This window comes from Felis catus, chromosome A2 (assembly GCF_018350175.1).
Source record: "Felis catus isolate Fca126 chromosome A2, F.catus_Fca126_mat1.0, whole genome shotgun sequence".
Taxonomy (NCBI): Eukaryota; Metazoa; Chordata; class Mammalia; order Carnivora; family Felidae; genus Felis; species Felis catus.
Genome location: NC_058369.1, coordinates 78,820,373 through 78,846,810, shown reverse-complemented (window position 1 = coordinate 78,846,810; position 26,438 = coordinate 78,820,373). Strand labels below are relative to the sequence as shown.

General features: G+C 39.1%; 1 protein-coding gene across 1 annotated transcript; it reads right to left on the bottom strand.

Moving 5' to 3' along the window:
* Window positions 1–232: 232 nt before the first annotated feature.
* On the bottom strand, window positions 233–23,895 carry SYPL1 (synaptophysin like 1). Its single transcript, XM_023250260.2, has 6 exons — window positions 23,749–23,895; window positions 23,425–23,496; window positions 10,134–10,255; window positions 8,703–8,910; window positions 3,312–3,497; window positions 233–1,677 (listed from the first exon to the last, which is right to left on the bottom strand). The coding sequence occupies exons 1-6, from the start codon at window positions 23,797–23,799 to the stop codon at window positions 1,543–1,545; spliced, it is 774 nt and encodes a 257-aa protein (XP_023106028.1). The 5' UTR covers window positions 23,800–23,895; the 3' UTR covers window positions 233–1,542.
* Between the last annotated feature and the right edge of the window lie 2,543 nt (window positions 23,896–26,438).

Sequence of the window (26,438 nt, the reverse complement as noted above, 5' to 3'; positions counted from 1 at the left end):
ATGCCCAGCGTAGAGCCCTACGCAGGGCTCCATCTCACAACAGTGAGATCATGACCTGAGCTGAAATAACAGTCTGACGCTTAACCAACTTAGCCACCCAAGTGCCCCTCTTGCCAAACATTTAAAAAAACTATTATGATATTCTATTTCCTACTTTGGAAATCAATTCCATTTTGTGTTGCTCCTGCCTTTAAGATGAAGGTTTCTTTGTAATATAACAATCAGTGCACTCTTTCTTTTAACTTCTTTATTAAGTTTGTTGCATAAAAGATATACATTCTCATACTGACAATTCTTGCCATGAACAAAAGCAACAAAAATAAGGCAACAGCAAGATGTGCTTCACATATAAACAGTCATGTGGTAAGAATGAGAAATCTGGCCCTGTACAACAAAAAGATTAGAAAGCAAAATGTGAATAATCCCTGCATTCAGAATATACCCAAATGTGTGTGCAAAGACAGTGCACCCATAATACAGCTCACTTAAGTTCTTGTTTATGATGCATAATTCCTTAATCATCCAATTGTGCAAGAAGAATGAACATGAAGAAACATGAATCCAAATTGCATTTATTTTCACAATATCAATGCTACACACTCAAAATAGTAACTTCATTGAATCTAAAGGTTAAATGTTTCAAAAGTGAAAGGCAATCTTAATTGTTTTAACCCTATAAAAGGGTCTGCAAGAACACGTGGCTTATTTTTCTGCTTGCAAGGAGACTAGGTCTCAGCCTGCACTTAAGTGGCATGAACAACAAAGGACAGCAGACAAATACCACTGAGAGTAATGCCCAGACATATCAAAATCCCGAGTTGAACCATGTTCTTTCTACTTCTATAGCAAGTCTATTAAACAACCAGCATAATGGAAGCTTCTGCCTCATGCAAAAGAATCACTAACTTAGCTATACATCTATCAGAAATTTCCAAACCCCATTTCCAAAACAAATTTAGTACACCTATTAAGTACTGTAGGTCACTTAGAAAAACAGAAATAAAACATACAACCAGTCTTTGCAATTAAAAGTTTTTCATAACATATAAACAATGTTCAGATACAAATTCTGAACTAAATGTTTTTTCTAAATATGATTTATGTAATCAAGGCTTTCTCAAACAAAGACAGGTCTTAGATATATGATCTGTACAAACTTACAGTAGTGTATATTCCAAATAGAGATTTTCCTCCTATTATGATATGACAATGTAACTCTTTTCTGAGTGAAGACATATGTTAAGGCTTAAGGTGTAAACACTTTGGAAGGCAAACAACTTAGTAAAGAAATAACCAGTCATTTAAAAATGTGTATCATCTCATAATAGGCCCCTGAATTTCCAAATTTACATGTGAGAATACATTTACATCTTAAATTTCTAGGAAAGGCACAGGCTTTATATAAAAAAGCAGCAAAATTTCAAACCCACCAATTTATTGAAAAAGCCATTACTTTTATTAGAAACAAATAATGCTTCTCAAGATGTTGGCAACAGGTCAAAGTATAGACATATGTTTCATACAGTGTATTTTTCCCTTTAATTATATTCCAGAAGGAGGTGGAATACCTCCTTGGCTGTGGGAAGCAGAAGTATTTGATGGACTGTGTAAACTGGTCTCCTTGTACACAAACCACGCATTTCCTCCCCAAAGTATCATATTCAGAAAGCCAAAGATCTAAGGAAGAGAAAAATAAACATGAAAATCTAGTATCTACTTAAAAATTTATACCCATCTTAGTTTTCCTTTGAATATTTAACATTCCTAGGCAGAACACCATGATTTCATTTACAATTTAAACTACAGATAAAGAATTAAAAAAACCGAAGATTTTCCATTTCAGTGCCAAATCTGAGTATATAATGACTTATTCCCAATGAAATGAAGCTAAAATCTCTAAATCTGTAACCTATGAAATCATGACTAAAAGAAACCTTACCTTGCCATGCTCATCATTACCAAAAAGATGGGATTAATTTTAAGAAAAAGTATGTCTGACCCTCCTATCACTACTTTGTCATTAGACTTCAGCGCTTCCCGGTGAAGGTGAAGGTGAAGGTGACTGGCAGCAGGAATCCTTGCTTCTTTCCTCGGGAGCTTTCACTTTTCTCCACCTGAATGGTTGTAAACTGCACCTGGGACTCTTATATTTCCCTCCTTTCTCCCCCACTGCTACTATCTCTCCTACTCCAACAGCTGCAGCCAGAGAGAAAGGCGTTCACACAAGAACTTTACTTCACATCCTACGGTGGTCAACGTAACAAGAACTTTACTTCACATTCTATGGCGATCAGTATAATGGAAATGGTCTTCCCAGTTACAAATCTGACAAGATCAGAGACGAATAAACTGAAGCTAACCTTTTTTCGTTTTTTTTTTAAATAAATATAAGAATAGTGACTTCTGATGGAAGAGGGGGCAAAGAGCTTGAGAGTAATATTGTATTACCGAAGGCCAAATGCTTTATATTTTTTGCATATTTGCTTACAAAAACACTTTGGAAGTTGTTCATCTCAGATCATGGTCAATATAAATGCAAAAAAGGGACTTTTAAATCACAGTTGTAACACAAAAATTCAGCCCAAATGCTTTACAAGGCAGTGCTGACTTATCCACTGGAAAAATATTTTCTTGAAAAGATCGACTTCCTTAAACATAATATAATCAGCATATTGACAACGTATTTAGTAATACATTTATCTGTATTTTAGTAAGATGGCAGACTAAATATTATTTAAATTTATATACACCAATTTTTAAAGATCATTTAAGAAACCATGAAAGTAAGACTTTCATAGACCCAGTGCACGTGGGATTAGAGAACAGGCTCTAAAGTCAGATGTGGTCGACACCTTGGCTGGCCAACTTCCCAGTTGTGTCACTTGGGCAAATTAAGACATGAGCTACTTTTTCTCCCAGTTGTAAAAATGAAGATAATGATACTAGCTCCCACATTCCTCTTCGGATTATTGGATAACTTAAACAAGATGAATGTAACGCCCTTAGCACAATGTCTGACACACAGTCTTTATAAGTGTTAGTGCCCTTCAGGTAGAAGTCTTGCCTACTCGATTTTAATGAAAAAGACTCAAACATGATCTTGTTCAAACCTGTTTAGCAAGTAGTAGTTTTCTTAACACACTTTTCTTCACCGTAACAAAGGTAAAGACTGTCTGGTAACTAAGATCCTGATAGCTTAGTAAAAATAAAAACAATATATCCAGAGATTTAGTAAAAACTATTGCTTTCTTATATTACTGGTAAAATTTTTCTAAGTCAAAGAAAATATCTTACAAATACTGCATACATACCACAGACACATTTAGGGATCCCATACTAGTCACAGAGCCGAAATAACACGTCACTTGATGGTTACAAGGCTGAAGTTCCTTGACAATACCGGGACCGGTAGCTATTTTAATATCTGTGAGAGCTTTAGCCCAGGCTGAAGTGCTCACCAACCACAGAAAAGTGGCAACAAGAGTAACAACGAAGTCCTAAAGCAAAAATAAGTATGAGTTAATAATGAAGAGCACAGTGAACATTGTACACCTGTTTACTATTACTAGTCCAGTGCCTGAGCTACTACAGTGAATAAGACTTAGTCATCCCCTTACAAGTCTGAGATTATTTTTAATTTTATTTTTTTTAATTGAGAGAGAGAGCATGTGTAAGCAGGGGAGAGGGGCAGAGGGAGAGAGAGAATCCCAAGCAGCATGGAACCGGATGGGGGGCTTGATCCCACATCATCCCACATTCGGCTCATGCCTGAGCCGAAATCAGGGTTCGGACACTCAACCAACTGAGCCGCCCAGGTGCCCCAGGAGTCTTAAGATTTTGACAGGAGAAATCGGTTTCACGTAGCCCTCACCAGAACCTGAACTAAGCCGCTCACTCCCAGGATCATATCTCAGACCCTGTCAACCACCAAACCACTCTACCCCTCCCTGATTTCAGTTTCACTCACCCCACTTCCCAACATCACCTCTCTTTCCAGCTCACTCCCTCAGGCATCCCAACTGCAAAAATCCTTTGATACCACTGAGACCTATAATCTGATCTCACCACTTTTAACTGTCTCTCAGTTTTACTCATGTTCTCATTTCCCCCTTAACTTCTATTCTATGGTCCCTCATTACAACCCCTTGCACACACTCTCAATTTCCTCGCCTTCCCCTGCTTTCTCATACTGTTTTGGCACAACTCTAACTTCAGTTAAATCTAATTCTCCAAGACTGGAATGAAAATAAAAAACTTAAAATAAAAAAAAAAATCTAGCTGTCCATGATTTGGATAACGAAATGGTGAAAAGCATGCATCCAGGATGATTTGTTTATTTTAAAATTCGTGATCCCCAAATTTTAAGGATACTCATTATATTAAGAACAACAACAACAAAAAATCTCTCAAGACATCTTCTCACTAGTAATTTTCTACTGAAGTCTTTGCTACTTATTACATTTCAAATAGGACTGCATTTGTATAATATAAAGTTTAAGTCCTCCCTTGTTTGGTTTTCTTGTAAATTAACCACCAAAGTGGAATAATGTAAAATCTGTATCTTCAAATGTTGTGTATTCTTAGCACCTCGATGCACCTGAAGCTAAGAGTTCCTTCACATCTGCAGCAAAGGTCTCCACAAGCTCAGAAATGGGTTCTGGAGCCCACCACAGAGGTGTTTTGTTTTTCACGTCAACCTGGTTAGTTTTTAATTACTTTTCCCAACCAGCTTGTAGTCATTTATTTAGACTGCACACCAGTAACCACTCACAACATACAGAAACTACTATATATAGCCTGTCCACCAGGTCAGGATGGCAAGGAGTAAATGCCTTGTGATGAGAGAACCAAAAACAATGACTAATTTTACAAGGATGGAGGTATTTATCTGCATTTTGCATGTGAGCTTTCCAGTGCTTCTGGTCTTCTTTCGAAAAAAGGTAGATCAAAGAAAAAAGGACAGAAATACAGCTTAAATTTTTTGTACCGTGGGGGTGCTTTCCTTTTTGCTTCTGCACTTCTGGCTGCACTTTTGTTGCAGATAGACTTTCTTTTTCTTTTTTTTTCTTTTGAGAGAAAGAGGGAGGGAGAGGAAGAGGGAGAGAGAATCTTAAGCAGGCTCCATGCCAGTGCAGAACCTGATGTGGGGCTCAATTTTACCACCTTGAGATCATGACCTGAGACAAAATCAAGAGTCAGAAGCTTAACTGACTGAGCCCCCCAGGTGCCTCCCAGATAGACATTTTCTAAACACTTAGAAACATTGTAGAAATACAATGCCTTTTGGAGAACTGATAAATAGTCTACGGTTATCAGACCTTAAACAAGTTCTCTCTGGGCTGAAGTTCATAGCTTTACCCAATATATATCAAATCCTTTTGATTTCCAGGTTTCTTCCTTCCAAATTCCTAATTAAAAGACACATTGATTTTTTTCTTTTCTTTTTTAAATGTTTGTTTATTTTTGAGAGAGAGTGAATCACGCTGACAGCAGAGAGCCAGATGAGGGGTTTGAACTCATGACCCGTGAGATCAGGACCTGAGCTAAAGTCAGATGCTTAACCAACTGAGCCATCCAGATGCCCTAACACTGATTTTTTTTTTTTTTTCTGATTATGCTCTTTAAATCTACTTTGCTGTTGGCATGACATTCTACATTTCAAAAGCAGGTAACTTTTCTGAAAATGATGCACAAAGTAACCTGGGGGGGGGGGGGTGGGTGGGAAATGTGGACCTCTGAAGATAATTTGTCCTTCTGAGGGCCCTGGCTTTAGGATGCAATCCATCTGATTGGTGCACCTGCAGTTCTATAGTGCACAACTGGTAACTGCCTATGGCAGCCTTGGTCCCACCAATAAATCAGGATATGATTCATACCAGAGTTTTAGGATTTGGGATACTTATCTTTGTTTGGTTTCGTTTTTTATTTCTGCTTCTCTGCATGTAGAACCCTTAAGCTCCTGCTATTTAACACCAAAAAAGTGCTACATTTACTTAAAAAGGGGAGTAAGTCACAATTGAAATGCACCTAGAAATACCTTAGCAGAGAATTGAGAATATCACCAAAAAAGCATGCCCTCATTAGCAAAGAGTACTTAAAACACTTAATGTTGTATTTGGCTATATTTTAAACTTGGTTATCTCAAGAAAACTTTTTTCATTTATATGGTTAAAAGTAGAATTCAAAATTTAATTTAGAAGCTTGAACTTTTACAGACAAGAAGCATCCTTTATATATTACAGTAACAATAAACCACTTAAAATAGCTAGTTCTGGATTATCTCTCTATGACCACTAATTGATCACTGAGATGGAAAATTACTTCTGGCTTTCTGAATGATGCAACTAGATCACAGTTTTATAGTTTTTATTAGAAAAACCCTCTATAAAAAAGATTTAGATGCTGCTTTCAGAAAGTGTGATTTTTAAAAGCTCATAAAACAAAATATGAAAAATAAAAGGCTCATTGCTAGAGTTAAAAATTTGTTGGAATAATAACAAAATGGCAAGAAATGTCTTTAATACTTAAATTATGAAGAATTTTAGGGGCACCTGGGTGGCTCAGTTGGTTACGCGTTTGACTCGATCTCAGCTCAGGTCATGATCTCATGGTTTGTGAGACTGAGCCTTGCTTCAGGCTCTGTGCTGACAGAGTGGAGCCTGCCTGGGATTCTCTCTCTCCTTCGCTCTCTGCCCCTCCCCCACTCGTGCTTGCTCTCACTCTCGTGCTCTCTCTCAAAATAACTAAACTAAACAAAAAAAAAAAAAAAGAATTTTAACCAGGGTGCCTGGTGGCTTAGTCAGTTTAAGCACATGGCTCTTGATTTCAGCTCAGGTCATGATCTCACACCTCATGAGATTGAGCCCCATATCAGGCTCCACACTGACAACGCTGAGCCTGCTTGAGATTCTCTCTCTTCCTCTCTCTTTCTGCCCCTCCCCTGCTCACCCTCACTCGCTCTCTCCCAAAATAAATAAACTTAAAAAAAAAAAAAAGGAATTTTAACAAGATATAATATCTCTATGATCATCACAACTCCTTTAAAAAAATTTTTTTATTATGTTTATTTACTTTTGAGATGCAGAGAGAGACAGAACACAAGTGGAGGAGGGGCAGAGAGAGAGGGAGACACAGAATCAGAAGCAGACTCCAGGCTCTGAGCTGTCAGCACAGAGCCCAACGCGGGGCTCCTACTCACAAACTGCGAGATCATGACCTGAGCCAAAGTTGGATGCTTAACCGACTGAGCCACCCAGGCGTCCCTTTCATAATTCCTTTTTATGTCTCGAAAAAGATCATGAAATCAGCCGAAACCAAGAGTCGGACCCTTAACCAACTGAATCACCCAGGCACCCCGGGAAGTTACAGATTCTTAATATGTAATTTCTATTGATTAAGCACTGCAAATTACAACAGTTCATGTCTATCTTTTTGAAAGATATCCAAGAAAATATTTTACGAAAACATGAGGTTTAAGAATCTCTTCTCAAATATAAGAAACCAAATAGATAAGAATTTTAACAGACTGTTTCTTTCCTTACTTACCATTTGCATTCCTGGGATCCAGGCAGCAAAAATTAAAAATAAATAACAAATAAAACCTGTTATCTTATTTAATAATTTCTTTACTCAAATAGTCTTTCCCTTAAAGTAACTCCACAAATAATTAGCAGATGACAGTGTTTTCTCAAGATATAAATGACCAGTATCACAAAAACACCTCTGTTCTCTGTTGAAGTAAATAACACTAACACTGACTTTGTAGTTATTCTTTTGTTGTGGATGCCTAGCTTAAAACCATGGCTTATCTCTGCATCTGTACCAATAATCCAAAGATTCTACTACCTAAATCTCAGAGACTATTTTTATTTCTAGCTCAGTAGACTCTGAAGCCAAAAACTGGTGTTAGGACTTCAAATCCAAATCCTTTGTTGCCATCTCCAAGATTCAAAATTAGCATGAACATCACTAATGCTGAATCCCCTATTCTTATAGAATTATCTGGGTTAGATTTTAAATGAAGGAATTTAGGAATACAGACAAGGAGTCAGCAAACTTTTCCTGAAATGGGCCAGAGAGTAGATATTTTTGGTCTCTCTTACAACTATATAACTCTGCCACTGTGACATGAAAGCAGTTATAGACAGTATGTAAATGTTTGGGTATGGCTGTGTTACAAAAAAACTTTATTAAAAAAAAAAGAGTCAGATGTGGCTATGGGCCACAGTTTGCTGATTTCTGATATAGACTACTAAGTTCAATAAAACATTGTAGAGGGATAAAGGGGGTCTTTGAAAAGAGAGGAAAAAAATAAGAAGTAGGAACACAGTCATGAGACTACTGGTATGGTCAGCAATCCCTCAAATCAAAGGCATTAATTTTCTACTTAATTTCTCTACTACTTGCAACCTAATATGCTCTATATATTTGAGATCTTTCATGTTAAAGTCGAGTTAGAAATAAACAGACCTCTGTATTCCCCGGAGTACGGAGAAAGTGCTGCAAATACGCTCCAAGAGTTGGGTTCAATGTGACAACCAGAGAAAGCTGAATCTCATGTTCACACAAATCGAAGTATGCTGAACTGGGGTTAAGCCGAGAACTTTCATTTCCAGTGTAAGAAAACCTCTATTTAACTCCAAATATGATGTATGCTTATCTCATACAGATGATTTTTGTATAAAAATAAAGTGATTACTTACAATCATGGGAAGTTTTCGACTCTCCCGATATAGGTTCGTATAACCAACATAGAGCAGAAGGGCAGCTAAGCAGTACAGGAAGACAAAGACTGCAAATGTAACGTAGAATTGTGCAGAAGAAGAGTAATCTCCAATAAGGACATAATTTTTCCAATTTATATCACACACGTTTGCATTTGGAATTGCATCAAATGATGCTTCATTCAACCTATTAAAAAAAAGGCTCAAATAAATTTGTGAATTATTCAGATTCTCCCAACAAAGACAGAAATACATAGGCAGAATATTGAAATGACATTTCAAAAACACTCCCAAAATGTATCACAAAAATGTATTTTCCTTTGGAGAAGAAGAGAGGAAAATTCAAATATTTAAATTAAAAACTTCCTAAGAAACGTACCTAAATTACAAATTATGCCTGGTCAGTGGTTTATGATAGACTGAATACAGACTGAATTAAACACTTCACACTCAGACACTATCTTCCTGCAATACAAATTTAGCAGATTAAGAGAGCTAATAGAGAACAGTTTGCAAGTTGAGACATGATACACCACTACAGGAGGCAGAGTCTGTGTAACTGGCACCAGGAGAGCCAATTATGATTCACATTTTAACCCTAGATTAATTAGCTGCTAACTTTAGATTGCTTTTACATTTCCTTATCTATAAACTGCAACAGCATTTATCACTAAAGATGCCGTAACAGTTCCTCATATAGCAGCTTTATAAGAGAAGAGTTGGGAGATGGAGAGACAATGATTGATGACCAGGCCCTTGCTATTTGACCTATTTTTAGTGTAAGGTTTTATTTAATCATCAAAACAACTTTACAAGGTAAGATTCCAACTCAATGGATAGAAATCTTGAGTCTTAGAAATGTCAAGTAAGTAGTAGATGGAAGATTTACACCATGGTTTAAACATAAGACGTATTCAATAAACACTTTCAACAGAAGAATTCACAACAAAATATTAATTTTACTTGGAGAGTAAGAAAATAAAGAAACATAGAAACTCCTCACTTTACATTGAGTACGTGTCTTAAAATTATATAAAGAATACTATTATTTAGTAATTGCAAATACATGAAAAATTCGGAATTTTCTTAAGTTGTGCTTGCTTCTCACACAAAGGTGATGGAGCAATCTACTGTGGGCTGACAGAGTAAAATGTCAAGGGAAGGTCATATAAAAGTTTCTAAATGCTTACTCTCATTTTCTATACTTCATCACAGGCCAGGAAGACAGTTTGCAAACAGGCACTGGTCTATGTACCACAGCCTGTGTAGCAATGATCACCACTTACAAATGAAGCAGGCGTGCAATTTCTAATTTTGTACTCCCCAAGATCAATAAATTGCTGGAAACCTTAAAGAATCAATATGAAAGTAAAAAGAGCTGTTAACCATAAAAACAAACAAATATCTTACCTGAATGGATAGGCAAAAGCAGCTGTAATCGTTTTATTTTCATTACCTTTATGACAAGTCAGTTGAATTTCTGTTTTGCCCTTAAAACCTCCACAGGTGGCAAAAGCAAAGATAGAAGCAATCTATACAAAGTGAGACCAAAAAAAGGGGAAGAAGCATTACTGTACCCAAAACATGGGTCATTAAAACTTTAAATATGTTGATTATTAGAAACTGGCTCACTAGCATTCCAGAAATTCTTCATTACAAATTAAATATAGACAGGGAAAAACATTTAAAAAATTTATTTGCAACTGTCAACAAGAAGTTAGTACACCAGCCCATATAATTCTTTTGCTCCTACTTCAGTGTACCTACTAAACATTAGTATGAAATTCAGAGGAAGTTGTATTTTAGAATCAAAATCAAAAGGGGTGAATTGGAGGCATTTTTATTTGGAACCTAATGGTAACTGTAAAGTCAAGAGACTGGTAAGCGACGAGGAGATGCTATTTCATCAGCTTGTACGACCTCATTTTTGAGTATTTCCAGGTCTCAAAAAGTTCTTGGAAATTTGTTTTCCTGATCATGCATATACTTACAAGAAGGTAATGATGCTCTGTCCAATGCTATACATAACAGGAAAAAACTGGAAGCATCCTAAATGCTGATATGGAATCAAATAAACTGTAATTCATTCACAAGACAGAACATTATGCAGTCATTAAAATGTTGGGGAATATTCAACGATACTGAAAAATAATCACTACATATAAAGTAGGTTTATGGGGTGCCTGGTTGGCTCAGTTGGTAAAGTGTGTGACTCTTGATCTTGGGGTAGTGAATCTGAGCCCAAAAAGTTTGTTTGCACATGCATTGTGCGTGTGTCTACACCTATGCATATTATACAAACTACAAAAACATACATCAAAATTTTAACAGTGGTTACTTCTTTTTTTTTTTTTTAATTTTTTTTTAACGTTTATTTATTTTTGAGACAGAGAGAGACAGAGCATGAACGGAGGAGGGGCAGAGAGAGGGAGACACAGAATCTGAAACAGGCTCCAGGCTCTGAGCCATCAGCCCAGAGCCCGACGCGGGGCTCGAACTCACAGACCGCGAGATTGTGACCTGAGCTGAAGTCGGACGCTCAACCGACTGCGCCACCCAGGCGCCCCATAACAGTGGTTACTTCTTTAAAAAAGATTTTTTTTTTCTTAAACATTTATTCATTTTTGAGAGACAGAGAGAGACAGAGTGCGAGTGGGGTGGGGGCAGAGAGAGAGGGAGACACAGAATCAGAAGTAGGCTTCAGGCTCTGAGCTGTCAGCACAGAGCCCGACACGGGGCTCGAACTCACGAACTGTGAGATCATAACCTGAGCCGAAGTCGGATGTTTAACTGACTGAGCCACCCAGGTGCCCCTACAGTGGTCACTTCTGAAGAGAAGATAAAAATAACTCCTTTTTCTGTTTGAAGTTTCTAAATTTTCTACAAAACAAATAACCCATATATGGTGTAGTGGCCAAAAGTTCAATCCGTCAGCAAATTCTGATGGCTCTATTTAAAAAACGTATTTGGAATGTGATCACAGCATCCTGATCTAAACCACCGTTACTACCTCTTGCCTGAATTATACTCTAACAGCCTTCTAAATAATCCTACTGCTTCTGTCCTTGTCTCTCCTTCAGTCTACTGGCAGTATATCAACCAGGGTGATCTTTTAAAAATACAAGGCAGAAAACTTTATCCTTTGTTCAAAACTGTCCAGTGGCTTCTGAGTTCTCTCTGAATAAAAACCAAAGTTCATTTAATGGTCTACAAGATCCTTTCCTCCCTTAATAATTCTGATCACATGTGGCTACTTTTCCCCTTGCCAAATCTCTCTACACAAAACGGTCTCCGTGCTATTCCTTAACGATAAGGGGTAAACTCCTCCTACAGAGCCTTTGCACTGGCTATTCTCTCTGCCTGGAATATATGGTTCACTTCCCACTGACAGCTCCCGGTTCTGCTATGACTTCATGAGAGACGTCTTTCCTAACCACACTATATCAAGCGAGAATGCCCCAACCCACGCTACTTATTCCCTTTATTCACGCTGCTCTATTTTTCTGCCATTGTAATTACCATTGCCTGATAGTACTTAACTATTTGTCCATTTTTCACTAGAATATAAACTCAAAGAGGGCAGAGACCTTGTTTTACTCAAGGTGACACTCATCTAGCAAATAGCTAAAATTCAGGGCAGAAGCCTACACTGTTAAACACTGATATAATGCCTCTCACGGATTAATACAGGGCCTACAACCAGGTCATAACCAGGATCATAACTATCAAGAGATTTCTTTTCTGTAAAAAACATACATGAAAAGAAATCTGGTTACAGATAGGAAAAGTCTGAGGTAATGTCCAACACAGAGTTTGGAGTCTTCAGTTAAGAGTTCACAGGTTAAGACAGAAAAATGGATACTCTCTACCCATAAATGTACATGAATACAGACTGAAAGCAGAAGACCAGAAAACTGGGCATATAACCATTTAGGATTATAAAAAAGAAACAGGATATACAAATTTAACCAATGGAACAATAAAGAGGCCAGAAAGAGACTTGTGTGTAACTAGATAAATTACATCTAACAAAGCTGGCGCTGCAGATCACCAAGGAAAGGAGTGTGGTGGTTTTAAAGATATGTCCACAAACTCTGATACTCCTCCCTCAAGAGGTAAAGATTAATTTTCTTCCCTTTAAATGTGGATTGGACATAGTAACTTGCTTCTAGTAAACTGAATATGGTAGAAGGAATGGGATGTCAAATAATGGAATGGGAAGTAATAAAGAGTCTACAATTTCTGTCTTCCGTTCTCACTCTCTTGAATCATTGGTTCTGGGGGAAGCCAGCAGCCATGCTGGAAGGATTCTTAGGCAACTTAGAGACTCTTGTGATGAGGAACCAAGGAGTACCAGCAACCAGGTAAGCGACGCTGGAAGTGTATCACCTGAGGCTTGCCGACAGCCACGTGAGTGGGCTGGACACTTGAGAGAACTCAACCCTAGCCAACAGCTTGACTGCAACCTGGGAGACCCTAAGCTGGAATCCCCCAGACTAAGCCACTCTCAGGTTCCTGACCCACAGAAATTATGAGATAATAAATGTCTGCGGTGTTAAGTGCTACGGTGGGTAGCAACAGACAACTAATATAAAGGAGGACTTCAATAAATGGTCCAGATGGGCTAAAGACAAATGTAAAATGTAAAATTCCCCTTAAAAATTTTAAAGATAATACAAAAGAACATCTGTGACCAGAGAGAAAAAAAAGTTCTTAAGATTAAAAACCACACACTAACCATTAAAGATTGTTAAATTCAACTACAGAAAAAGAAAGTTTTGAAACCAAAAGTCAGCTCCGAATGTAAAACAAGCTACAAACCAGGTGAAAGTATTTGCAATAATGTCACAAAGGATTAGGATCAACCAGTATACAGATCTAAGAGAAATTCTTACCCATGTGTACTATAGGACATGCACAAGAATGTTCACGGTGACACTGCTTACATATCAAAATACACATAAAGAGTGGAAGCAACAGGAAAATAGATGAAATATAATATCAACAGTTATAATGGAAAGTTTAATAGCAATAAAAATATATGAACTATAGCTGTCCATATCAATATGGATGAATCCTAGAAACCTAACGCTGAATGGGGGGAAAAGTTGCCTAAGATTTCACGTAGTATGATGCCATTCTTTTAAAAGCTTTCGTTACTTGTCTACACCACTCCTGACACTGTTTTTGTTCAGGCCCTCACTGTTTTTCACAGGGACTAACCCAACAGACACTTCCTCTCATTTCTATCTCTTCCGTAGCATGGGCTCGTGTGGCTCTCGAGCACTTTAAAAATGGCTTGTCTGGGGGCGGCTCAGCCAGTGAAGCGTCTGACTCTGATTCTGGCTCAGGTCATGATCTCACAGTTCCTGAGTTTGAGCCCTGCATCAGGCTCTGCGCTGACAGTGTGGAGCCTCCTTGGGATTCTCTCTCCCTCCCTCTTCCTGTGCCCCTCCCCAGCTTGCGCTCTCTCACCCAAAACAATAAACTGAAAATAAATAAACAAGCAAATAAACAAATGAAAAATAAAAATGGCTTTCCCAATTAAGATAGCTATAAGTGTAAATTAGACAATGAATTACAAAGATTTAGCATAAAAAGGTAAAATAGTTCATCGTTGTTTATATTGATTACTTACTGAAAATATTTGACTTTATAAATAAAATATATTTTTAAAATTAATTTCAGCTGTTTCTTTTCACTATTTTAGTGTGGCTAGTAGAACACTTAAAATTATTATGTGGCTTGCATTTGGAGTTTGCATCGTGCTTCTACTGGACAGGTGCTTTAGAGCGATGTCACACTGATCTTAAATAAAGATCTGGTCACGTTACTCCCCTGTTTAAAGGCATTTTCTTAATGGCTTTCCAGAACTAAATTTAAGAAAAGAAAAAAGCCCAAACTCTTAATTTGGCCTAAGAGGCATGGCTGAGATAGCCTCGACCTCATCTTTCTAGGTTTATATGCTCTATTTCCCTGCCAGGTACTGTTAAGACTCTGTTACACTGTACTACTACCACCCCTGAAACCTGTCATGTATTTATTTCACCTGCCAGGAATTGTCTCACCCCTAAATCTGTTCTCTGACAAGCTCACCTTTAAAGCCCTACCCAATTTCTTATGGTAGAACTATTCAGTCTCCTGGGCCACCATAGACTTCATTAGCTCTACTATAGGCACTTTTCTTGTGTCTTGCCTTATTTAAAAACCCAAAACAAAAATAGTAAGAACTAGTTTCTCATTAAATACAAAAGTTAGTAAATAAATGGCATACTGTACTAAAGCTGACCGCTCTTAACCCTATTGCCTTTTCCTGTCCCTTGGCTGTCACGTCTGTGCATTTGGTCTTACTCAGGATTTTCGGTGCCCACCCAGCAGAAGGTCTGGCACATAGCACATGCTCATTAAATAACTGCTTAATTAAAGGAAAAAATAGATTTCCAATAATCTACAAATAAAACATTTCAAGTCTTACATAACCATCATTTCAAAGCTGTATTTTTGTTATAAGGATAAATAAATGTCATGTTTGCAACTCTGGTCTTTATCTTACAGGAAAAAAAGGACAAGATACACCCTTTACTAGATAAAGTACAAAACAACCTGAAGATAAATTATATGACATCTCACTTCTCTCTATATTCTACTGCTGTTCTGATTTAGATTCAAAATTATATACTGGCAGCCCATGATGAAACCTGGCCTGCAGATACTATCTGCAGAATTCATAAAAAAAGGTGAATTTGTTGTATTTTAATACCAGCATACGGCACATAAAAATTTGGATTTCCTGCTTTGCCTTACTGTGGGGAAACTGAAAATATGGCAGCATCAGACCCATATCCCATAAAGCAACAACCACGTGGAACTGAGTGACAGATGACACATTAAGAACCTGTGTTTTTTCCAGGCTGCTGCCACTCTCTACTGTTCCAACAATCCTCAGGATGCATGTCAGTTACCAGGAATCAATGAGATTATATACTATTGTTTTTCCTCCAGACAGCTTGTCCTACTTGCTCACTCTGGAAGGGTGGTTCCCATGTGCACTTCAGTCTGCACCCCTAGTCTAAATGAGGGGTACTAGAATGCTTTTTTCTCTTCCTTACCACTTATAAAACTCATTTTCCCATTCCTCTCTATCCCATGAAGGACGGCTAAAACTGCTGACATGAAAACCTATCTGTAGAGAAACTAGCGAGAATCTAGGGACAGGATGACAGCAAGCTTCTCTTCAGGTCAAAAAGGCTCCACATTCATTATGACAGCCTCAAGCTGCCAAAGACACAACACCACTTAGTTCTCTGCCCATCAGACTGGTACTAGACACATGGCAGATCCTTCACTGAGGTTTGTAACTTTGGAGTGAACTTTCAGCCTGTTCTCTAGAACAGAACTCTCCAAAACAGACTGCAGTGGTCGATTAATCGGTATACCGGAAGAAAGTATTTGAACTTCTACTTATATTTACTTTTAGACTTAAACACAGAATTACAATTTTATTGAAATTAATATAAGCCTGAAACCCATGCTGGATCTGTAGGTCCGAGTCGCATGCCAGTACAGTATGTTAGGTATCCTGAAGGTGAGAGGAGTCCCACCATGCGAGGGCAGTGATGCCTTCACCTATTCTTTCCCTTCTAGTGTTCATGTAGCACAAGGTGAAGATGCCTGGCTAAGTGGATTTATGGAATCAATTATTGAATTTTAACCAAACCAACCTTCACAAAAATAGACCAGTAGCAGCTTAAAAACATCTTCATATAAATTACAGACTAATAACACAAAAATTCATGTCCAAAAGAGAAAATAGAAGCATTAACCCCTTGTATGAGCTATATTCATCAGCTACATTCCAAGGTAAAAACAGATTCTACTTAATCAGATCACAAGAAGATCACTACACACACACACACACACACACACACACACACACACATTCAAAACAAGGATTTAAAAATATGAATGACATAATATGCCTTCAGATACTGACAAAGTAAAATATGCATCTAAGTTATAGATGCACACTCGGACTTCATGCACAAAATTTTACAGATAGGAATTCATGACAAAAAAAAGTTTGGAGACCCCTGGTATTTTCAAGGAGTTATTTATAGCCTGTAAGCAGAGTGCCAGTCCTAGACTTATTTCTAGACCTTGCTCAGCTCACTGAGGCTTCTATTGGGAACACTGGTACTCATCTATGTATGGGTGTTTTTTACAAATTTCTAGTTGCAGGGTCCTGACTGCTACTTGGTCTCATCATTAATCTGATGTCATCTACTTAAACTTCTTTCTGTCCAAAGTTCAGTCTAAGAAAATGCTATAACTGAAATCTTCAGAAATAGACCTAAAAAAAAGAAATAGACCTAAAAGTATATTGTATACGAGTATCATGTATATCATGTTTGCCTTTACAGTCAGTACGATTAGATGCCTAGCACCAAAGTATTGATTTTTATGAGTTAAAGTCTTGATGCATTTACTAAAAACATTCCTTTTTAAAAAGTTTTGTTACTGATGCTGCCATTTCAGTTTATTCCCACTGTACACTGAGCAGTGAAGCCAGTTACACTCTTCTAAGATGTCCCTCTGCTTGTAAAGTACAATCATAGAAAGTTCTAAACAGCCTGCTAGTACAGTTCTATAACCCTTAAGAATCTGGATCATGAGAAGTATACTGGAGTTCCTGGTGAAATAAACAGAAGTCTTTTGCTAACTCCTAACTATTATATGTTGAAAATATCTTTCATTGCCATGAGTTTACAGAACAACAACAACAACAAAAAGCCAGTTTTACTTAAGAATGTCTTTGATGAAGCAGCAAAAATTGTGATTTTTATTAAATCCCCACCAACCCTGGAGTCTTCTTAATATTCTGTTTGATGAAATAGGATGTGCAAACACTTTAACTACACATTATGGCTGTCTCCAGGGAAAGCATTTAAATAACTGAGTTATATGCTGAACTAGTTGGGATTTTTTTCATGAAATACCATTTTTACCTGAAAGACAAAAAAAGTCATTCAGACATTGCTACCTGGCAGTTATTTTTCTCAAAAATGAATGAAGTGAGCCTTTTACTTCAAGGAAAACTGGTAGTATTTGTTGCCATAGGTGTAATTCAAGCTTTCAAGTGACTTATTGCTGTGTTTTAAAATAAATAAACGTTCCCTTAAAAGCCTCTGCTTGAATTTGTGATGTGGCAAATATCAATAGACACAAAAGCGCTTTGAGGTCCTCAATATTTAGGAGCATAAAGGGGTTCTGAGACCAAAGTTTATGAGAACCATTGTATTAGAGGACTGCTCTGTTCTCTTAATTTTCCCTTTTACATTTTAGCAGAGTGCTATTTGTATGTGTGGAGTGAATGCGTTATGTGTGTTTGTGTATTCTCAAAGCACTTAAAGCATACATACGTTGTCTGTGACAATGACATTCGATCTACCCTTCAAGGGTGCTCATGGTAAATAAGTGAGAATCAGGTAGAACAAACAGAGAACAGAGACATAGGGGTGAGTCTGTAAGTCTATGAACAAGTTTTAAGTGCAGAGTCTCCTGCTGGGCATAAAATGTTATTTGAAATCCTTTTTCCCTTTCTATAATAGGGTGAGGGGAGTGAACACAAATGGCAAGGCTAGGAGAAAGGGAAGTTTCCTGAAAGGTAGTCTCTTACCAACAGATAGCCTAAAAATGTAAAAATTAAGCAAATGGATGAGGCAGCAGTCTATATATGCCCCGTCTCCCACACTGTGCAATACAAGTAATTTGTATTTTCTAGGGTGCTTCTCTGTGCTATTTTTGAACCATTAAGTTAGGATAAAACATGGCCACTGTGAAAATTTTATAATTTACTTAGGATGGCTAAATTTTAAGTATTTTACATAAACTATTGTGTGTATTTGAAAGTTTGTTGTTTAAACAAATTGATACATGCAACTTAAAGAATTACAGATTTTCGTATTTACTGCTTTTCACACTAATTTTCTTGGATCATAATTTGTCCCAAAGTAATGTTTTTAAGTGTCTTTTGAGTTTGCTCGTTAATTGTATGTATAAAATCAGAAAAAAAACATTCAAACTTGATAAAAGAATCAAGAACATTTTACTTTCAACTCCTAACATCTTATTATAAACATACATCTAACAAACAAGAAAAAAATTCACTTCAGATAACTTAGGCTTTTGTGTTTAAGCCGGAAATTTTTGGTAATCCATTTATTAATTTATTGAAAGACCAGTTAGAAACACAAAGGTAAGTTAGCAAAATGACTAAGAACAGACTGTCACAGGTGATCAGAAGATTAAATGAGAAAATACAGGTAAAACCCTGGCACATATAGGTATACTCAATAAATATCTGTTAACATCTAGAATACATTTGACCACCACAGACAAAAATATTGAGAGATGGTTAATAATTCTAAAATTCAACTTAGTGTATAATTCCTTATATACTCCCCAAATAGTATCTCTTCCACAATTTTGTGTGTGTGAATTAGGAAAGCACATTACTTAGATTCATTAAGAGCTAAATATTTGTTCAGCGTTCACCTGTGCAAGTTAGCAGCAACAAAGTCCAACACACAGTGTTTATTATTTTTAAATTTTAATAAAATCATTTCAATGAAAAACTTTTGTCTAAATATTAGGGATATTTGACTTTAAAGTAAGAACCAAATTAAAATTTACCACAGAAATATTAAATACTTTAAAAAGCTGCTTTGATAAAATTAATCTTTGACTTTACTTCTGTGTTCTACTTCTTCTACACATGGGGCATTTATTCTTACTTAAATTTTATATTGTCACTTTGATAGGCTTCTAAAGGCAGGAAAACAGCAGACAAGTGAAAAGCATATGATACATCATTTCTAAAGTTTAAAATATGGGTGGCTTAGTTGGTTAAGCGTCCGACTTCGGCTCAGGTCATGATCTCACAGTTTGTTCGTTCCAGCCCCCAAGTCCGGCACTGTGCTGACAGCGAGGAGCCTGGAGTTTGCTTCCCATTCTGTGTTTCCCTCTCTCTGCCCCTCCCCCACTCATGCTCTCTGTCTCTCTCTCTCTCTCAAAAATAAATAAACATTAAAAAAAATTAAAATATGTGATAGAGAATTTAGTGATCTTGAAGGACCAGGAGATATATATGTCTGTCATATGGGCTCAGCTCTCTCCACTGTCTGGGTCTACCGTCTTCCTAGAAACACAGCATCTCAGTCCTGAGAAACCTTCTAAGAACTGTTCAAGTACATTATAATTGTTCACATATTTATTAATTCAATTGTTCCAATAGCCATATGAAGTACTGCTATTCCCAGAGAAGTGCAACAAAAATTCAACTTTTACCGAGTACATATCACATGAAGAGAACTACAATGACATTGCTGGTCACTGTTACTAGGTGCCAGAGGTAGATTAGAAAAAAAAGGAGGCAAGAGAAGGAATATAACACGGTGGCTGCAGTTCAGAAACAAAGTGCAAATGCTTCTGCTCTGGTGATTTTATTTTTATTGTCAGTAAATATTTACTGGGCATCTAACCCCTTGAAAGTTACATTTCATCAGGTTATATCTTAGTCTAACATCTTCCAGAACCTTGCTAGAGATAAGCTAATTTAGGGAATTATTCTTTTAGTCTTATGGATGGAAAGCAACTTTAAACTTTTTAAACTTTAAACTTTAGATTTGTTTATAATCATTATTTATTGACTGTTTTTAGAGGTAACCAGCCACACCTCAATCAATGCTTTATGAAACTTGAACAATTCATTCAAAACAAATTTTAAAATTCCTACTATGGGCCCTTCTCTAGAACTTTGTTTTATCATTCATTCCCTCTCTGACTCTGTTTTTTAAGCTCCAACAATTCTATTCACAAGTCTCTTCTCTCAAGCCCACAAACACATTCAGTCCTTCCCATCTTCAGAATGGGTTACCACCAAATCTCTTCACCTTCAAGGTCAAATAGTGGTTCACTTTCACTGTCTTCACTTTCTTACCATATATCCATTTGACCTAGGACCATCTGGTTTCTGAATTTACTGACACTGCTCTTATAAAGCCACCAACAGCCTCCTGCTTACCAAAACCAAGGTATGCATTGTAGTCCATATTTCACTTAACCTCTTTTTTGCACCTCTTGATATTGTTAGAATAGTAGTCTTTTCTTGAGATTCTAACAGTGAGGCCAAGATGTTATTTTTCTCCATGTTCTTAATCATTTCTTCTCTTCCTTGCTGGCAGATATCTGCTGAATCTCCAGCCCATTCTTACCTTTCAAACTCTATATCCATATAGCTAACTGCCTAAAGGATACTCCCTTTATATAATCTAGAAACCACAAACTCAATATACCTAAAAGTGTACTGCGCTCCAACCAAAAATTTGCTCCTTCTCCTTAGTGATCTTAGACAGAGTACTGTTACCAACCGTGTCAGAAATTTGGCAGTTATCTTCGAGTCCTCCCTCTTCTTCACCCTCCCTCCAAATACATTTTAATGTCTCCCTTCCTTCCATTATTACCTTTCTAATCCACTTTCTACATTACAAATGAGAATTTCTAAAGAGCGAATCTAATTATTCACTTGTTTAAAACCCTTCAATTGAGTCTCCATTCCAAATGGCAGAAATTCTGGGCTTAAATGGAAGCTATCCAATAAACACCTTCAAATTCTGTACCCCACAAATATCCATTTTCCTAAAGAAAGGACCCAGATCATCAAAGGTTAACCCTTATAAGATTGGCCTATAGGATTGGCCCATAGGATACACTCCTAACTCTGCAAGCCCTATCTATAAACCTTTTAGAATCATCTAAAACCACACCCTCTTCAGTACCATTTCAGCCAACCCCAACTACTTTAAGTTCTCAAACAGGGCTATGCTGCTTCAACTTTTCACACCACTGAACATATCTCCCCTTGCTTGGAAAGCCACTCCCCACATCCTCACCAAGTGAACAAGTACCCATCCTTCAAGTGTTCTTTCATCTATGACATCCCCCCTAGTTCCCCCAAACAACTGATTTCTTTCTTTCACGTACTACACTTTGCCTATACTTTTATTAAAGTATTTATCAGGTTATCTTGTGTAATATGTTGTTCAAACGAAAAGTAGTTATTTCCTTAAAAAGCTTAAACAGGATATTTTTCAAAATATATCAGACCTATGAGCACTAATACACTTATCACTAATGCTTTAAAATATTAAGGAAAAAAGTTATGCCTGTTTGGTTTAAAAAAAGACTGACAAATAATGCAAGCACAAATACAAACAAGTGCCCCATTTATCGAGTGAAAACTTTAATTATAAATTTATAACCGTCAATGAGATAAGACTTTTTCTTAACCTTTATATTTGATTAGCCCAATTAAACATGATTTTCCTCCTGCAATTTCAAATTTTTATATACTCAAATATTTTTCTTTCTTTTTAAATCTGGACCTAGGTTTACAGAACCCTAAGTGTGTGTGTGTATTTATGTCTTTAAAGTAGACATTTGTGTGAAATCAGCACCATTTCACTCTTCAGAGGACAAGTAAAACTTTGGAGGAAAAGTAGGAAACTTTTTGAAAATCAGCTTGAGTACCCATTACATATTTTGAGTTTCTGTGTTACTCTAAAACACATCCTCAGTAAGTTATTCAACATAGGAATCTGGAAGTTCTTACTCTTCACCAGTGTATCACTAAAATCTAAGGTTAAAGAATTACGGATGTAAAATGTTGCTGGCTATAAAAACAACTTGGCTGCAGTGGCTAGATGCCAGCTGCCTATTAATCCAGGCCTGAAAATCAGCACTGAAACATGTTCTACGCCACGAAATCAGAATCAAATGTGCAGAGCCTGATGTATTCGCTAACTCCTCCAAGTGACCAGTGCCAAGGTCGAATTAATCAATCTCCTTTGATGTTAATGACTGAGAATGTTCCCAGGAAAGAACTAAGAGGTGACCGCCGGATGTCACTTGGAAGTACCCAAAACAAACTTGAGAGCGATTCCTAGCCTGTGTTTGAGTGGTACGGACTGACTGGACCCGTTGTGTAGAAGACCTTCTCCCCCACCTCCGCCTGCTGCCCTGATCCACAGTTTATTTTTATCCATTTTTAACTTGGAGCCATCTCAAAAGCAAACTAAGAACCGATTGCTCGTCCAATCACTTCGAGAAGGCACAGCCAGCTTTCGACGGAGCGCGGCCTGCAGTCAGCACCGGGCAGAAATGCACGGGCTGGCCCTTTCCACCGGACACGCAGAAGGCAGCGCCGGCCGGGGCGCGACTCCGACCCACCAGGTTTCGGTTAGACCGCAACAGGAAGTTTTCTTTTCCCTTGCGGGAAGCAGCGCAACCAGAAAAATTTGAACTCCGACTCCCTCGGGAGCACCCAAGGGTGAGCTTCGGGGTGGGAGGGCGGCTTCGCCCGGGACCCAGGCGGCCGAGGGACTCGTGACTCGACGCGGACTGCGGCGTCCCCGCCCCGCGCAGGCCCAGCCCGCGGTCCCCGTTCCCCTCCCCGCCGTCCCGTCCCGTCCCTCCCGGCGGCGGTGGGCGGCCTCGGGGCCCGCGCAGACCCGGCCGCCCCGGCTCTCGCTCCCGCTCCCTGGGCCCCTCGCCTCCCAGCCGAGGGCGCTGGCCTGGCCAGAGCGGGCGCGGGCACGGTCACAGCGGCGCGGTTCCAGGCCTCGCCGGAGCGGGCTGCACTCACCCACTCGAGGACCTTGATGAAGCCGAGCGGCTCCTTGAGCGGGTTGAGGTTGAGCTGGAAGGAGGACATCCTCTGAGGGAAGGAGGGAGAGAGACTCAGGACCGCGGGTCGGAGGAGGAGGGGGGACCAACAAGACCGAGGAGCCGGGCGGCGGGGAAGAGCAGGCGGGGCGGGCTCTGGGAGGCGGGCCCGGGAGGCCACGGGGCGGGGCGGCGGCGGTTGAGCCGCTGGCGGAGGCGCTGAGGCGGAGACGGAAGAGAGGCGGCCGCGGGAGGCGAGGGGTGGGCTGGGGCTGGGTAGGGGAGGTGCCTCCCCGGGCCCCACCTGGCCGAGCCGGCTGATCCGCTGGCGAACCAAGTAGATGTTGGACGCCATGCTGCGTACGCCGCGCCCCCTTCTCTGATGACCAGCCCCCGGCGCTCCGTCTCCTCCCGCGCATGTGCGCGCCTCGGTGCCGCACCCCCACCCTCCGCACCTGCGCAGCACGGTCCGCTGCCGTGAGCCGAGCCTTGGCGCGGGGCTCTCAGACTCCCACCCTCCTCGGCCGCAGCCTTCTTCCAGCGGCTTCTGTTCACAGTTCCCGATTTACAGATGGATTTTCAGTTCCCAGTTTATAGATGAATTTATAAAATTTTGACACAGACGTAAGAAACGTTTCAAGGCTATTAGGGGACTTCTGTTAAAATGGTGGAAAGGTGTTGCAGAACAACTCAGAAGCGTGATTCATCAAACATTCTTACAGAAATGGAGTTTATTGTGAAAATTATCATTGGAGTCAGGTTTGAAGATTGTAGGAGAAAGGTTTTACCGATTTCAAAAAGACGTGGCCGGACGGGCTCCTCCTGGCTCACCTGCCCACCTCCTACCTTGTAAGACAAGTCTTCCACTTGGGGTGCGCTAGGTGTCCTACGGAAGGCTAAGCCCTGCTCCCGCTTCAAGATCCTGCTTCAGAGACGCTTTGAGCTCGGCACCCAGCTTTTGAAGCCCCTAAGTAGTGATCTGCTTAGCGGCTTCCCCAATATCTTGCAGTTCTTGGAGAGCTGGAATGGTGGCCTGTGCTACATGTGGTAAGATGGTTAACACAGTAACACAGTAAATAAGAAAGCAATTTAGCACAATAGGGTCCCGGTACCAACTTCCAAGTACTTACCTATGAATTAGGTTCCTTGCCATTGAAGTTATTCTGGGAGGGTTTGACAACTGTTATTGAACATCTTTCTAAGTGCACCTGAGACCACTGTGAATGGTAGTCCAGGTCTTCCTGCTGCTTCTTTTGTTGTTGTTGTTTTTCTTTTCGTTTCGTTTTTACATTAAAAAAATGTTTATTTTCGAGAGACAGAGCGTGAGCGGGGGAGGGGCAGAGAGAGGGAAGCACAGAATCAGAAGCAGGCTCCAGGCTCTGAGCTGTCTTGAACCCACAAACTTTGAGATCATGACCTGAGCTGAAATCAGCGGACTGAGCCACCCAGGCGCCCTTGTTGTTTTTCTTTTCTACTGTTTCTGCACCTTTTCACCTGGCACTCAGTTATTGTAGCTCCAAGGTAGCAATCTCGTTACTGGCTTTCTTGATGCTCTACTCTTTGTATTCTCTTTAATCCATATTTCTAATTTTTTATCCCTGTTTTGTTGAGGCACTTAGGAGTGGGTTGTGGATAGTAAGTAGTGGGTGAGCACCCTGGGGATGGGTTGTGGATAGTAGTGCTTTTTGACTTGGACTTCATATTCACAAAGATTCAATGTTAGATTAGACTCTGGTATTTCCAAATGAGCTATACACCGACAGATCGGAATGATGTTCACTTTGCAACTTTCTTCATTAACTTTAAAACTTTTAAATACACTCTTAATTTACAAACCCAGTTTTGGCATTTCTTTTTCTTTCTTTCTTTCTTTTTGAAGGTCTAAGGAATTAGATTGGCCGGACTCTTTTTCAGCTTCTGAGAAGCTTGATTTTGGGTTTCCTCTTTTCTGCCCCTTCTTGCGTCCTCTCCTGCTTCTTGTTCAAACCTGACATGGAGGGCACAGAAAACCTTTAGTCCCCACCTTGAACTTGAGAAATTCTCTTCCTTGGCTGTGTGCCACTAGGGGCGCCTAGGTGCATCGGACTTTGGCTCAGGTTATGATCTAGTGGTTCCCAAGTTCAAGCCCCACCTTGGGCTCTGTGCCGGCAGCTCAGAGCCTGGAGCCTGTTTCTGATTCTATGTCTCCCTCTCTGTCTGCCCCTCCCCCACTCGTACTCTGTCTGTCTCTCTCTCTCAAAAACATAAATAAATAAACATTAAAAAAAGAAAAGAAAAGAAAAGATAGAGACCGTGTAAGGTGAGCAGAAGAACAATATCTGGTCACTTGTCAGAACTGATTCACAGGATCTGACCGGGCAAAACAAAGCAGGAGTGAACTCCTGCAGTTCTTTGAGTTACAAATAGCTTAGCACCGCTACTGACAGTTCTCTCAGCTCAGAGGAGCTCCCACTTGCCTGAGGAGCTGGTAGCGGCTGGCAGAGCAAGTGAGGTCTGATTAGGCAACCAGATAGCTGTAAAGGTTTTTGATCCTAGAAAAACAAGTGTTTAAACAATAGCGTCTCATTGAAGGCATAACTGTCTAAAATCTGGGAAGAATGTTCAGATGACTATCACATTGACTGGCAACACTGGTCATTTTCTGATTTGTTCTTCAAATCTGAGCTAAGACTGAGAAGCTCTGGGCACAACGTGTTCCCCTCTCTACCAGAGCTGTTATGGAAAATAATACTTGTAATGCAAAACTGTCCTATCTGAGGTAGTCATGTTGAGTCCTACCCGTGGTACTATAATTATGGCTGAGTTATCGACATAATTTGTCATTATTTTGCTTTCTCTTTGCTGTTTATAAAATGTGTGCCAGGTTATGATACTTGGAATTTAAGGATGTCAAGAGGAGAGAGGGAAACTGTTTTAGGGAAATCATATGGTTGTCTAACCATAATGTTCCTTTGTGTTTGTCAATGGTAATACAAAGTTCTGGTCATTTTATTG